This window comes from Miniopterus schreibersii (genome assembly GCF_964146895.1).
Source record: "Miniopterus schreibersii genome assembly, chromosome: 6".
Taxonomy (NCBI): Eukaryota; Metazoa; Chordata; class Mammalia; order Chiroptera; family Miniopteridae; genus Miniopterus; species Miniopterus schreibersii.
Genome location: NC_138107.1, coordinates 10,571,245 through 10,587,047, shown reverse-complemented (window position 1 = coordinate 10,587,047; position 15,803 = coordinate 10,571,245). Strand labels below are relative to the sequence as shown.

At 57.0% G+C, this 15,803-nt stretch overlaps 1 protein-coding gene across 1 annotated transcript; it reads left to right on the top strand.

The window, feature by feature from the left end:
* Nucleotides 1-1,781: 1,781 nt before the first annotated feature.
* Nucleotides 1,782-15,092, top strand: KCNK17 (potassium two pore domain channel subfamily K member 17). Its single transcript, XM_081140084.1, has 5 exons — nt 1,782-2,103; nt 4,903-5,017; nt 9,195-9,355; nt 9,773-9,947; nt 14,603-15,092. Exons 1-5 carry the CDS (start codon nt 1,867-1,869, stop codon nt 14,908-14,910), a joined length of 996 nt encoding a protein of 331 aa, XP_080996210.1. The 5' UTR covers nt 1,782-1,866; the 3' UTR covers nt 14,911-15,092.
* The last annotated feature ends 711 nt before the right edge of the window (nt 15,093-15,803 follow it).

The window sequence follows — 15,803 nt, the reverse complement described above, 5'->3', positions numbered from 1 at the left end:
GGCCCCCCAGTGGCCCCAGGAGCCCCTCTCAGCTTCCCTAGCCCAGCCCATATGTTCTCTGGATTTCTCTCCCCACCTCCTCTCCCAATCCACTCATTTCCCAGCCAAGGCTGGTCTCAGGAGCTCACTGGAGAGAGAAATGAGGCAGGAGTATCCAAGGAAGCACCAGAAAGGAAATGTCGAGTGGAGACAGGATCAACAACAGATGTGTGTGAAGCCAGATGGGTGTCATTGTTCCACAGCCCCTGCCCTTTTCCCCTCAAAGGTGACCAGACATGGATCACTGTGGCCAAATCCCCATGCCCTCCTCGCAGCCCCTCCCAGGAGACCTCGTACAGGAGCACAAGCAAAGGGTGCCTTTACTTTCGCCTCACTGATCCATGCACAGTGTTCACTGGTCTGGCCCCACTATGTGTCAAGCACTGTGTCAGGCTCTGGGGTACAACAAAGAAAGCTCCTGCCCACCATGTGCATTTAGTTGAATGGAAGGACTAGCCAAGTAGAGAGGCAACCCCAACCCAGTGCCCAAAATGCTGTGACAAGGGCAGACCAGGGAGCCCATGGGAACCGCCGGCAGGGAGGTCAAGAAGAGCAGCAGGGACTTTGGAGCATCTTGGTGCAGAGAGGATCCCTGCCCTCAGGGAGCTGCACCGACGGGAACTCGGCAGTTCCCCTTGCCAAGAGCGCTAGAGCTGTCCATGAACAAGACCCAGGGGTCCTGGTTGTCCCGCCCACTTTCCTGGACATGGTCTCCCCTGACTCACCCCCCACAGGGCACCCCTTGATCCCACCATCCACTCTGGGCTCCTGTCTTCTTAAGAGCCTTTCCAAACATGTTTTCCTGGGAAAACGGAGTCAGCAGATCCCAGGAGACTTCCAGGAAATGAGCTCCATGGAGGCACAGCCTCCCCTCAGGAACAAGCTCTGCTGTCCTGGCCTTTCTCCTGCCAGATGGCGACACCTCTGGCCGGAAGGAAAGGAGAGATTTAGACCAGCCTATCCCAAGGCACAGCCTCACCAAGGACTGCAAACTTCAGCCCCTACTTCAATCCCAGCAGCAAGGAAGGCCCGTAAGTGGCCAGGGACCTCTGGACGGGCCTGAGGCGAGGCTGTGATGCAGAGGAGGCTCCAGGCGGGACACCCAGGGCAGGATCTACAGCAGCGAGACCCAGGTTACATCCTAGGGTGTCCTGATTTGAAGCTGGGGACCCCTGGGGACGCCCTCCTTACCCAAGACCCTTCTCCATTCTGGGAAGAGGAGGGAGTTAGGGGGCCTCTTCAGAAGTAGGGAATGGACAAGCCTACCGGTCCAGGCTCTTCCACCTCCCAACCTCATGGACAAGTCATCAGCTGGGGTCCTCATCTTTGGGTACACAAAGATGATGTGATGGTGTGAGAGATCCAGGAAGGACTTCACAGGCAGCAAGTCCTTGGAGATGGTCCCAGGGCCCAAGGGATTAGGCGGTCCCAGGGCCCAAGGGATTAGGCAGGGGCCCTAAGAAAATAAACTTGGCTTCTGCTTTCTCTTCCCTGAGTGTGGTCTCCAGGAGTCCCTCCCACTGTCTGTTACAGGACAGCGGAGGGCTCTGGGCCCTTCCTTCTCAAGAGCCTGCATCACCCAGCAGCCCTTCCCTTCTCCCTGAGCCGGGCCTGGGGGGTGGGCACTCCATACACACTCAAGGCGGGGCCACAGCTGGGCCCTCTTTTGTCCCTGGGATTGGATCCTGGCTCAGGGTGGGGCACGGCTGTCCAGCACGCCTCCTCTGCTGAGAAAACTGAGCACAAGCAGCTGTTGGCCAGTGAAGGGGCCAGCAGAGCGGGTGGCCCTTCCCTCCCGCCTCGGCCCGGCCGCCCCGTCTGTCCACCATGTGCAGACCGCGAGCCCGCGCGGCGTCGGGGGGCAGGGCCCAGCGCTGCGCGGTGCCAGGCACGGTGCTCCTGCTGCTCGCCTACTTGGCTTACCTGGGCCTGGGCACCGGCGTGTTCTGGATGCTGGAGAGCCCCGCGGCGCGGGACTCCAAGGCGAGATTCCAGCGCGACAAGTGGGCGCTGCTGCGCAACTTCACGTGTCTGGACGGCCCGGCGCTGGACTCGATGATCCGGGTCAGGGAGCAGCGGGGCCGGCGGGGCGCGGCGGGGAGGGCCCGGCGGGGGAGCGCGGGGTGGCGGGCAGAGGGCGACGGGCACCCCCTGGCTCCGGGCAGGGAAACGCCGGGACGCTTCTCCAAAAGGGTGGCGGGGATGGACGCGGGGACGACCGGGGCCTCTCGGGGGGGGGGGGGGGGGGGGCTGCGCGGCGTGGAGGGCTGCGCGGCCAGGACAAGTCCCTCTGCTCCCGGGAGAGCAGCGCGCAGGGCGGCGCCGTGAGTCCTTTAGGGGCTGGAGGGCGTGCCCCGCCCCGTGGGGAGAGATTCGTGCTGCACACACCGGGTTCGGGGCTGAGGACCGCAGGGGGCGCGCTTCCCGGGGTCGGGAGCTGCCAGGGCCGCTGCGAGGAGCCAGAACTGGGGCAGGGCGCGGCCGGCCTGGGAGGTGGGGCACCCGGTCCAACTAGGACCCACGGAGCTGTGTTGGGGCCTGAAGGGCTGAAGGGCACGCCTGGCCCTGTCCACAGAGAGAGCCCAGGGGCAAATATGCGAATTGGGGGCGGGGGCGGCAGGGGGCGCTGGGCGGTGACTAAGGATGCATTTGACCGTCAGGGGAGGGGAGGGAGAGGGGGAGGGGAGGAGAGGGGAAGGGGGAGGGGAGGGAGAGGGGGAGGGGAGGAGAGGGGAAGGGGGAGGGCAGGGGAGGGGAAGGGGGAGAGAAGGGGGAGGGGAGGGGGAGGGGGTGTCTCAGGGCGCTCTTGTCCCGGTTGTGGGTGGAATGGGGCCCAGGCACGCCGTGCCAGGGTCCCAGGGTTCCAAGTAGGCAGATTTGGGTTTGACAGAAGGAGGGATGGATGCAGGGGCGCTCTTTAGCTGACCCCGAGTTTTGGGACAGGGACTGGACGCGCCTCCCCAGCTCTGGAGACTTAGGAGGGCAAAAGGGGACGGTGTGCGTGAGGTCGCAGGGTTCCTGAGGACAAGACTGCTTAGAGGATGGGGACCCAGTGGGGTCTACAGAGGGGAAGCAAAGGAGGGATGCAGGGTGAGGCATGAAGGATGGACAGAGGTCTCTACATCAGGGTAGGGGGCGCTGACTGAGCGTTGCTGGGATTTGACCGATGCATTAACATCCCAAGCCCTGGCTTGGTCCTGGGACCCAGACAGTGGCACACCTAGCCCGAAATCCCCTCCGGGAAGGCAGGGCCTGCATCTTGGGCACTGGGGTTCAGATAGAGTCCTGAGCCCTTGGATTGGGCCTCAGCAGGGCCTGGAGCTCCAGGGCAAAGACCATCTATCTGAGGGCCTAATGTAGCACCTCCACTTCCCGCCTTTAAACTTCTCTAAGCACAGCCCTCTGCCTGGTCCTGGAGGCTGTGACACTCCCCTTGCAGAAGAGGTGAGCATCCTTGGGCCCGGGAAAGGTGACAGTGATGGGGTGATAATAAGACTAAACATTTCTGTGTAGCATTCACTGCGTGTCTGGCACTGTCCCCAGTGTATCACTTGGGTTCATCCTCACCTGCCTCCCAGGCAGGTACCATTGTTATCACCCCCATTTTAGAGATGGACAAGCAGAGGCTCGTGGAGGTTAATATAAGTACATGGCTACAGAGCCAGGAAGCTGGGACGGTGCTCCACGAGAGCTGCCTGCGTGTGTGTCTGTGGGTGTGGGTGTTCCCGAGTTTCCCAGCAGGGATCCCCTCTCTGCACATGTCCCCCTCCAACCCTCTCCTGCTCCACCCCATTCACACCTTCACTCACCCTCCTCTGGCTTCATCCCCAGGCACAAGGATATGGTGTCTCCAACTGAGATCTCCCCCTGAGCAGGCATGTACATGCAGCTTCCCAGCAGCCCTGAAGTTCCTCCAAGGTCAAGAGCAGGCGCTCCTCCCCCCACCCCCCCTCCTCTTCTGGCCTCACATCCACGCAGCTTACAGTCATCTTAAATGCTTCCCTTACTACCCACACCAAATAGTGCCAGAGGCCTGGGCCTCTGAATATCTCTTCTCTGTTTCTCCTGGACCACTCTGTGCCGGGATGCAGGCCAAGCCTGCTCCATCGCTGAATGTCCTTCCTCTGGGAACAATCCTATCTGACCCTCAAGGAAAGCCCAACTAAAACATCCCCCCTCCATTAAGCCTCTGCCCCTCCCCCATCAGAATGAACACCCTTCCTCTCCGAATTCCTCCAGCTTTATGTTCATAGCAATAATGATGACAGCCACCACTGGCATGTACCCTGTCCAGGGACTGTTCCAAGTCTTTACACCTAGCACCTCATTTAACCCTCACAGGAACTCTATGAAGTAGGTGCTGTTAGTGTTCCCATTTTGCAGATAGGGAAACTGAGGCACAGAGAAGCTGAGTGTCTTGCCCAGGATCCTGCAGCTGCACTGCCTTAATGCTGCACAGACTGGACCATATTAGAGTTGTTTGTTTCCATCCCACTGAGGACTAAGGTCACGGCTCTTTCATCTTCGTGTCTCTAGAACACCACATGTCGTGCCTGGCCAGTGCTTGTTGCAAGACTGGGAGTGAGCGGAGAAGAAAATGAATGGTGTTCTTCCAGCCAGTGAGATATCCTGGCCTGACCTGAGCTCTGGAGGAAAGAGAAGGGAGGGAGCTGTCCCCATGATGGTCCCTGCCCCTGGGGAGCCCCTGTTGGAGGGGAAGAGCCTCCTGGCCCGGGACAGTCTGGACTCAGAGTGGTTGTGAGGATTGCCCATGAGTTTGTGGGTGTGCCTGTGTGTGTGTATTTGGGGGCAGGCGCCTAATCATACCACAGAGCCTGGTGGTCACTGCAGCCTCTCCCCCAGGGCATCATCCAAGCCTACCAAAGTGGGGACATCATCCTCGGCAACACCACCAGCATGGGGCGCTGGGAGATCATGGGCTCCTTCTTCTTTTCCGTGTCCACCATCACCACCATTGGTAAGAGCTGGTGGGGCGGGCAGGGGAGGGTGGCCTCCCTCTGAGGGACAGGGGACTGGTGCCTTCTGGAGCAGTTATCAGGGCCTCAGGACTCCGAGAGTAGATGGTCCCTGCACTGTGAGCACCACCTGGGAGCAGAGTCTCGGGCTCATAGCAGATCCACTGTGTCAGGTTCTGCATTTCCCAGGGTCCCCAGAGTCTGTGTGCAAGGCTGAGAAGCACCGCTCTGGGAGGATTCTGCCTCACACAAGCTCTTGGGAAGCAGAGGGTCTCCCCAGGACAGGAATAAAGATGCTCTGGGCCAGATCTGCCCAACACTGAGCCTAGGGGTAGTTGATGGTGGGGCAAGGGTGGTGGTTGGGAGGTGAAAAAGAGGGGATGGGAAATCTAAAAACAGCCTTTGGGGAGAAGTGGCCATTCCTGGAGGCCACTGCTCAGCTCAGGAGGGCACCCCTTCAACCCATCACTGTCCTCTCCAAGCCCCCTCCCTCCCTCATGTACGGGACACCTGGGCCAGACCTCCTCTACCCTCACCACCACCACCCCACCCCACCCCCCACTCCACCCCCGGTTTCTCTAGCCCTGCCCTCAGGAGAGCAGAGGTGGAACTTGTCCCAGGAGGGTGCCTGGGAATTGCTGTGAGGGGAAGGTAAAGAGCAGCCTAGATCCCCCAGCTCTAGACCCAGGGAGCAAGTCAAGCGGCCCCATCCCCCTGCCCGGGTGCCAAGCCCAGCCCTGCATGACAATGGACTCGCCACCAGGTGGCAGGCTGACACCGCCAGTGGCTCAGGCTACCTGCGCAGGCTCTGGCCCCTGAGAGGACCCTCTCCTCAGGAAAGCAGCATCCCAGCCTCTGTCCTTCCAGAGAGGAGCCGGGCCTGAGTACCGAGAGGACTCCCCATCTAGTTTAAATAGGCCAGTTCTTGGAAGGACTACCAAGAAGGGCTACGCGGGAGCTAACAATTCCAAAAATACCATCCATCAGCAGGTGGTGGGATGTTGAGGCACGGCCACACGTGTAGGGGTCTTAAGTCTCTGAACCCCACACCTCCTACACCTTCTGCATTTGGCCCCCTGAATTCAGAATTTCACAGCCTGTCTCTTCCCAGCCCTCCAGTGCTTAGCCTGGCCTATGTCCCTGTCCCTTCCTCTCCGCTCAGTTCTGCAAGTGAACCAGCTCTGACGGGAAGGAGGGCAGAGGAGGGGGGAGGCTGCCCCACCCCACATATACGGTCTACTTTAACATTTGGGATTTTGTCCATACAGTCCAACCTCCAAAGACAAGGCTTTTATTTTCAAGTCACAGATGAGGAGACTGGGCACAGAGAAGCACACTTCCCCAAGGTCACATCGCTAGTAAGCAGCAGATTGGGAATTTGAAACCCAACACTGCTCTTTCCAGTACCTTGGGACCAGCACCCAGTAAGAACTGTACTTTCCAAGCCCGAGAATGAAACAGGGTCTGACATGCATACGGCACTTCTGGGCCAGCATGACAAGCCTGAGCCCTGAAATCGTTCATCATCTGTAAAGTCCATCCCAGCTTGCTCATTTGTCCACTCATCTATCCATCCATCCATTTAACAAAAAGACTGAGTACGCGATGTGGGCCAGATAGTTCTAGGTGCTGGGGATACAATGGTGAGCAAGACTGGCAAGTCCCTGCCCTGGGGGGCGAGGGGGGGCTGACAATATTCAGGTTATAAGAGGTGCTTAGAGAAAAATAAAGTCAGGTAAGGGAGTTCGATAGTAATAGGGGGCTGGGCTACTATAGATGGGGTGCCCATTGACGTCCTCACTGATACGGTAACATTGAAGCAGAAACATAAACAAAATAAGGAAACAATCCATGCAGATAACTGGGGAAAGAAATATTCAGCCAGCATGGCCCTGAGGTAGAGTGTGGCTGGTATGTTTGGGGAACAGTAAGGAGGACCGGATGGCTGGAGAAATTGGAACTGAGGACTGACTTTGGAGAAGGTACAGGGGAGCCCAACCACAGAAGACCTTGCAGGGCCCTTGCAAAGTGTCTTAGGGCTGGACTAGCAAAGTGAAAGAGGTGACAGGTGAGAGATATGCTGAAGTGAGAGGTGGCTTAGATGGGCCTGTGGCCACCGAGCATTTAACAGGCAGATGAGAGCTTCATTGATATCCACCATTTCTGTGACCTGAGGGCTGAGGATGGGAGGAGAAAAACCCATTTCATTTCAGCCTTGGAAAGCCAAAGGCATTCATGGAGCTCCTCCCAGATCTGGAATCTAAGGGCTGCCATCCCACAGGTTAGGGTGAAAAGACCCCCAGGGACAGAGGATGGGACCTGGGGGGACCCAGAGCTGGAGGGGGAGGAGTTGGTGAGGAGGGAAGCAGACAGGTTTCCTGAGAGATTTACCTCTTGCTGGATGCCAGCAGTAGAGACTTCCCCCCTTCAGAGGAGGAAGCTGTAAAGGCCGAGAGGGGAGATGGACAGGGCTCTAGAGGAAGCCTCTGATGGCCTCAGGCCAGAGCTGATTCAGTGGAGTTCAATCATTCATCTATTCATTCATGCAACAAACACTTAGTTAGCACCCTCTGTATACCAGATGCTCAAGGGCTGCCATTCCCATCTGCAGGACACCCCCACTGCTTCCATTCATTCCCACACCACACTGTGAGGTGGCTGTCAACATCCCCATTTTATGGACAAGGAAACAGAGGCTCAGAAAGGTCAAGCCACTTGCTCAAGGTCCCACCGCCTACAAGGGGCAGAGCTGGGATTCAAACCCAGGAAGTGCCTCTGACCAAAAGCCATGCTCTAAACTAGTCCGTGCTTTGACCTCTCTTGAGACCATGCTCTCTGAGACCCCTAAGTAAGGCAGGTGAGTGTGAGCCACCGGTTTCAATACAACGCAAATGTGTGTGGAGTCAGGCACTTTAAGCAGTGATATGGGGCAGGGCGTAAGGCATGTGTTCACCTCTTTACACATTCATTCCTGTATTTTCAAATCATTCATTCATTCTTGTACTCATGCAACACACATATGGTGAGCTCCTATTGAACGTCAGTCCTGTGTCAACTGTTGAGAATATAAAGATGATTTAAGACCCAGGCCCTGCTCCAAAGGGGCTCAGGTCCCTCAGGAGCAGCAGACACAGAAAAGAATCATTCTCATGTAGTGAGTGGGTTATCCTCAAAGCCCGGCACAGCGCTGGGGAGCTGCGCCTCCACCAGACCATTTACAGCAGGGAGCCAGTGATGGGCTGGGCAAGACTCTGGCCTTCCCCAACAGACACGAAGAATAATACAGGATGATGACCTGGGGGGTGATATAATCAGGTTTGCGTTTCAGAAAGATGAGGCAGTGGTGACCAAGAATAGGGGAAAGAGGCGGGGGGAATGGAAGAGGAAAGATGTCCAGGCTGAGAGAATCCTTTTAGAAACACCTCATTCCCCCCAGTCTCCCCCTTCCCTTGTCTTCGTGACAGAGCCCCCCCAACTCCCCCAGGTCACCTGATGGTCCATCCTCTGCTCCTCACTCCCCAGGGGTTTGGGAAGGGGTCCAGGTGTGGTTAGTAAGGGCCCTCTGGAAATCAAGACAGAATCAGATGTGCAAGAGATGTTGGGGGGTTGGGGGAGCCTTTGAGGGGTGGAGTAAGAACAGGAGAGATGGCAGGAGCCTCAGGCTGCAAAGCAGGTCTGATACCTGTGACAGGAGAGAGGTAAAGAAAGGGCCCTAAGGGGGTGAGCTGCAGACTGCAGTGGGGCTCGAGAAAGGCCAGGCTAGACTAAGCAAGGTGACCAGTTAGAGGAGCCCTGCATGGGGCAGGAGCGCCGGCTTTGGTGCCCAGAGCCACCTGGGGACAGCAGCTTGAATGGTGCAGTAGATCCCAGAGGAGCAGGGGCTGGAGACTCCAAAGCCTCCCCTGCCGCCCCCCATTCCTCTGCCCACCAGAGAGGGAGGAAGTGAAGACTCTCACACTTGGCGGGTTTGGGCTCACGCACCCTGCTGAGCCGCCTAGAGCTTCAGTTTTCCAATCTGTAAAACAGGGGTCTGACCCCATCTGGAAGGAGGGAGTGTTTGCCCCTGCACGGTGCCTGCAGAGGACAGGAAGGCCTCGGTAAACACCAGCTGCCACGTGTGAAGTGGGTTAGGCATGGGGACCCCCAGAGATGGAACTGTGTGCCCCTCTCTCCCCTCAGGCTACGGCAACCTGAGTCCCCGCACGATGGCCGCCCGCCTCTTCTGCATCTTCTTTGCTCTGGTGGGGATCCCCCTCAACCTCGTGATGCTCAACCACCTGGGGCACCTCATGCAGCGGGGTGTGCACCGCTGTGCCCGCAGGCTGGGGGGAACCTGGCAGGTGAGGGGCCAAGGGGGGGTCACTCGTGGAACGAGGGGGGGTGCTGGCAACTGTGGCCGCTGGTGCCGAGGGCAGTCACTACCCCCAGTGAGAGTCTCTGGTGGGAATAGAAGCCCCAGGGTGGGGGGTCCATGGCGTGAGCAGGACTACTCCTGGGAATTAGGGTTACTGGTGGGGATGTGGAGGGATCGGGGGTCGGTGGGGGAGCATCAGTGGGAGACACACAGTGGAACCTGGTAGACAGGAAGGGCACAGGCACCAAGGCCCTGGCTGGAAGCTGGAGAACACAGCCAGGTGGAGAGGCCCCAAGGGCAGCCCCCTCTGACTGCCTGCAGCGCAGGACCCCCAGGCTGTCTGCTCCCAGCCTCTGCACCCGACAGGGGCCAAATGGGGGCTGAGTGCCTTGTGCACCCCCAGGACCCAGCCAAGGCCCGCTGGCTGGCGGGCTCCGGCGCCCTCCTCTCGGGCCTCCTGGTCTTCCTGCTGCTGCCCCCGCTGCTCTTCTCCCACATGGAGGGCTGGAGCTACGTGGAGGGCTTCTACTTCGCCTTCATCACGCTCAGCACCGTGGGCTTCGGCGACTACGTGATTGGTGAGAGCCCCCAGCGGAGGCAAGCGGGGAGGGTGGCCCTCCACTCGTCTGCCCCTTGGCAAGTTCGCTGGGTACCTGCTGCCTGCCAGGCCCGGTGGGGCTTGAGGCCCCAAATCCAGAGGACAGGGTCCTTGGCATGTTAAACCTACCTTTGTTATGTGACAAGGCTAAGGTCACCCAGCCAAAGAGTTTGGACCAGTGCCTTTGGCTGTGAGGAGCACTCCCCGCCATCCTGACAAGCACTGGGAGGGCCTCACGTGTCCACAGGCTCAACTCTCATTCCTGGAGCGCACTAGATAGAGGGTCCCTGACCCCTTCCCTGGACTGTATTTGTCCCAGGGTCTCTCCTCCCCACCACACCCTATCCCCGAGACACCAAGCTTCCCACTGACCCTGGGCTGGGACCCACAAGGATCTGGCTGGAGAGTCCAGGAGACTCAGGAAACCCCAACCTCCCCTGATCCCACTGGAAAACAATTGGCAGCCGCACTTTGAGTGCCAACAAGAATGGGCTGCGTGGCCTCACCGGTCCAAGATGGGGTTTAATGCATGATTTAACCCAATGGGGCAAGACTAGGGCCCCAGAAAGCCTTGCATAATAAAGCTGAGGACGACGCCCAGCAGGTGGCAGTAGAGGACGCCAGCGCACCCTCAGCGTCCCCCTCAGCTCCCACACCTGAAGGTTCACGGCTTGAGCAGTAGCCAGTGGCACCAGCACCACACTGGGCTCAAGAGGCTCTGTTCACCCATTTGGATCCCTGGCCCTAAATGGGGGGAGGGGGCTGCCCTTCTTCACTCCTTTGGGGACAGAGCCCAGCCTGGAATATTGAAATGAGGTTTTACCAAAGTAACAGAGCTAGTTCATCGGGCAACCTGGGGCCATGAGAGTCACCCCATTTAATTTATTTATTGATTGATTTTTTAATTGATTTTTTTAGAGAGGGGGGAGAGGGGAGAGGGAGAGAGAAATATCGATCAGCTGCCTCCCATAGGCCCTTCAACCGGGGATCCGACCTGAAACCTGGGTATATTCTTTGATGGGGAATCGAACCCTCCACCTTTTGGTGTACAACATGACTCTTCAACCAACTGAGCCACACTGACCAGGGCGTGTCACCCCATTTTACTAAGGAGGAAGCTGAAACTCAGAGAGGCCAAGCCATTTGCCTGAGATTGCACAGCTAGTGAGATATCAATTCTGATCTGTTTGATTCCAAAACTCAAACTCTTTCCAGACCACCTCACAACCCCTCTCTGGGCCTCAGTGCTCCTGTCTGTAAAATGGGGGGACTGGGCTAGGTGGTAGCTAAGACCCCTCCCCCCAATGCCTTGTAGCCTATGTGCAAAGTCGCCTTCCCTGACCCTCTCCTCTCCAGGAAGAAGGGCCTGGTGTCAGGGGCCTTAGGCTACCCCTCCCTGATTCCTCCATCCCAGGAGGACTGCTGTCGCTCTGGAAGGAAATCCTTGGGAAGGTTTCTTCCAGCTGGGCCATGTTCCCCTCCTGCCCTCAGGGCAGAGAGAGGTGTCTGAGGAGAGCTGAGGCCAGCAGCCCCAAGGGCTACCTCTGCCCCTCACAAATCCCAGAGTGCTTCTTGGATCTGCCCTCTCCTCTCTGTTCCCACTGCAGTTCCTCTGCTCCGGGCAAGGCCGTTGCATGGCTGGCTGTGCAGGTTGAGCCATGCACGACCCTGAGGTGTTGCATCACACAGAACATGATGACGGTGGTGCCATGGATTTGTGCAATCTCTATTGTGTCCCTCCTTGGCTCTTATGACCTCTAAAAATGACAAATGCTATCATGTCACCTGCCCAGCTCCTCTGAAAACCTTCAGTTTTCCCCAGTCTTAGGATGGAGTACAGAATCCATGACTAGGCCTGCAGGCACCGCCATGTGACTGGGTCCTGCCTCCCTCCCTATGTGAGCCCTCTCCCTCCCATGCTGCACCTGGGCCTCCCTGAGAACTCTTTTGACCAGCCCAGCAGCAGCAGCCTCAGTCCAGGGTTGTGCTCTGCCAGGTCCTGCAGCGCACAGACACACACACACACGGCTCAGAGGATGAACTCAGGATTTGTCCCAAGGATAGTCCTAACCCCAGAAGGCCTCATTCTCTGAGAGAGTCCAGTGCAAGGAGATGGCAGAAAAGTGAGAATGGGACCCCCAACTAGGGTCTCTTGGTGCCACTGATCACCAAGGCTCCCAGAGTTTGGTCTTGGTGGGAGGAGCTAATGGGGTTGAGGGGACTCTCCATGAGGATGTCCTGAGGCCCCACAGCCCCCTGAGGCAGGGCAGGGGAGGAGGGGCCGGCCCTCTCTAGATGTGGGCACCCTGGAAATGGGAGGGAGGGGCAGTGACATCTGCACAGCGGCCTCTACAGGGGTGAGAAGGGCTGTCAGGGTCTCTGCTACCCTGTGAGCCACCCGGTGGGGCCTGGCCAGGCAGGGTATGGGGCACCGACCTCCCAGAGCCCCCCTCCACCCTGACGCAGAGGGGCAGCAGGCAGAGCCGCCCCCTCCACCACCTCTCCAGAGATTTCTCCTCACTCTGGTTCCTTCTGTGACCACTTCAGTGCCTTGTGGAAAGTGACCACACTGAGAGCCCTTGACTGCCCATCTACCAGGGGAGACTGAGGCCCTGAGAGGGAAAAGATGTTGATTAAGGTCACAGAGCAGGCAAGACTAGGGCAGGCCTAGGATAGACTCCCAGGTCTGGGCTCCTCATGCTCATGTGTTCCAGAATCTTCCACAGCTGGGAGAGGACAAGCCCTCTCTCCCTCTGTCCCGTGTCTCTCAGCCTTCCTTATCTTCCAGGGACAGGGTCAAATCTCTGTCTTGGATGGGCATGCTGAGGCCCACCGCCTGGACTGTGGGTGTCCATTGTCCCTGCGTCAGCAGCCACAGGGGCGTTGTCTTCACAGTCAGCTGCCCCATTTTGCCCGAAGGCTGTGGCAAGAGCAGTCCCCAGGTCCCAGCTGCCTGCTCCTCTCTGGACTCATGGCCCCCGCAATTGCATTTGCAACTCAGTTGAGCGCCTTGCCAGCTGCCAGGTCTCCTGCCACTTATGATTTCAGCTAAAAAAATGAAATAAATGTGGAGAGGAACACCTCCTCCCGTCCGTTGCCAGGAGCAAGCTGAGCTGGCGGGTGGCAGGGGCAGAGAGCTGGCTCACTGCTGATCTCATTTGGGACGGCCAGCGGAATCGTGGCCCCATAATCCAATCACCCTAATCCAATCCCGCTCCGCCAGGCAGCGAGGTCGGTCCTGGACTGCGGGCTCTTCCCCAAGCTGGGGCCCAGGCGAGGGGCCTGGCCGCGGGGGGAAAGGACAGAGAGGTTGTCTTGGGCCAGCAGGACAGGATGGGAGGTGGACAGGGAGCTAAGATGTCAAGGAAGTAGGAAGACAGATCTTCCTTTGAATGATCCAAGTCTAATAAGGGAGTCTAATGAGGGAGGAAAGACGGTCCCCAGGAAACAGACAGAGGGGAGAACTAAGATACGGAGCAGACCCTTGACATGACTTAACTAAAGCCTCACAGCAGCCTCCATTCACCCCTCCCTCTGCTGTTACTTATCCAGTCCTGACTGTGCTGGGGACACCAGTGTGGGGACCCAACAGTGAGTGAAACCATCACCCAAGTACAGTGAACAATACACCACACTCTTCCAGGCACCATTCTCAGTACTTTAGGTGCATGAACCCATATGATAGTCACAACAGTCTTAGAAGGTGGACACCTCATTGCCTCCGCTTTATAGATGAGGAATCTGAGTCCCAGAGGCAAAGAGTAACTGAGAGATTTTAGCACAGGAGCCCCATCTAGTCTCTGGGGCCTGACATCTGGACTGATATCTAAAGGATGAAGGGAAGACAACCAAGTCAAGAGGAATTCGAACCTAGGGGACAGCAAGTGCAAAGGCCCTGGGGCAGGAAAGATGACAGATGGAGGAATGGGAAGAAGACCAGCACTTCTGTGGTGCACAGAGCTTTTTCACTCAAAGGGGAGAAGTGTGCAGATGGGGCCTGGAGAAATACATAGAGGCCTTGGGATAAGAATTTAGGACTTCATCCTAAAGCCAGGGTGGGGGGGATTATTTTCCCCATTTCCCAGGTGAGGGGCAGTCAGACAGATAAAGGTCACAAAGCCAGTAAGAACTGAAGCGGGGTACAAACTCCAGCGGTTCCATCTGGTCTTCCTAAAGGTCCTGGCAAGTTGCCTCCCTTCAGATATGAGACAACCACACACAGAGAGAGACAAACAACAGATCAGGCATCAGAATCTCTTGGGGCGCTTGTGCAAATACAGACTGCTTGGTCCACCTGGGGTTTCTGAATCAGTAGGCCTGGAGTGGGGCCCAATCATTTGCGTTTCTAGCAAACTCTCAGGTGGTGCCAATGCTGCTAGTCCAGGGATCTCGCTTTGAGAACCACTGGAATGGAACACAGAGTACCTTAGACAGAGAGGAAATATAGCTTCCAAACCCAAGGTGCCAATCCAGGGAGGCTTCTTACAGAAGTGACCACAAGGACAGCAATCTCGGACCAGTGAAGACTCCCCATATTCTGCTCATACGTGTCAATCCATGTCTGGCCATTTCTGTTTGGGGAACACGGCCCTCACTTTCCCAAGACTCCATCCTCTGACCTTGCCTCTCCCCTAGGGATGGACCCCTCTCGGAGTTACCCGCTGTGGTACAAGAACACAGTGTCCCTGTGGATCCTCTTTGGGATGGCGTGGCTGGCCCTGATCATCAAACTGATCCTCTCCCTGATGGAGACCCCAGGGAGATCGCACTGCTGCTACCGCCACGGCTCCAAGGGGGATCTCAAGCCCCGAAGCTGGAGGCAGGGCCCAGATGGAGAGGCAGAGCCCCGCTCCCCGCAGCCGGGCTTTCCGGAGGGGCCTGCGGGAGCCACGCAGCATTCGGCACCCTCCGCTCAGGTCTCCTGCTGTGGAAAGGACAGCTAGTTATACTGGCATATTCCCTACACCTTCTTTCTCAGCAGTAAGACCCCTCATTTTAATCTTGGCACATGACCACCCAGACTAAAGACTACATTTTTTTTTTTTATGTCTTCTCTTGAGACAAGGTGCAGTTTTTGATTAAATTCTGCTCAATAGGATACATAAAAAAGTATCCTGTGTGACTTATGAATGTGACTGTCAACTGGGGGTGGAGCAGTGTGTGCTCTTCTTCCCCACTTCCTTTTATTTTTTAATCTTCACTCAAGGATGTTTTTATTGATTTTAAAGAGAGAGTGAGGGAGCGAGAAAGAGAGAAACATCAATGTGAGAGGAAAATATCAATCAGTTGCCTCCTGCATGTGCCTTAACGGTGGATCAAACCTGAAGCCTAGGTATGTGCCCTGACCGGGAATTGAACCCACCACCTTTTTGGTGTATGGGACGGTGCTCCAACCAACTGAGCCACCCGGCCAAGGCCCCACTTCGTTTTTTCAGCTGGCTGCAATGCTGATATAGTGGCTGGAGCTCTGGCAGCCATGTTGCACCATGAGGTAAAGGCCATGTTTGATATTGGTGGCACAATAAAATAGGAAGAGCCTGGATTCCTGGTGCTTACAGACACACCATAGCAAACCAGGACTAACTATCGCCAGACTTCATTTAGAAATAGATGTAAATCTTACTCAAAACACTATTATTTGGGTTTCTCTGACACTCACAACCAAAACTAATTCTAATTGTCACACATGTACCCAAGATAAAGGCAGCATCTGAGACGGGACCGTACACAGAGAAACCGCTTCGTCTGCAGGTGAGTGTGCTCAGGACTGGTGGAGGGAATGGATTGAGCGCTAGAGTGTGGCTCCCCTACACCTGCAGAGACCTTCCAGGTAAAC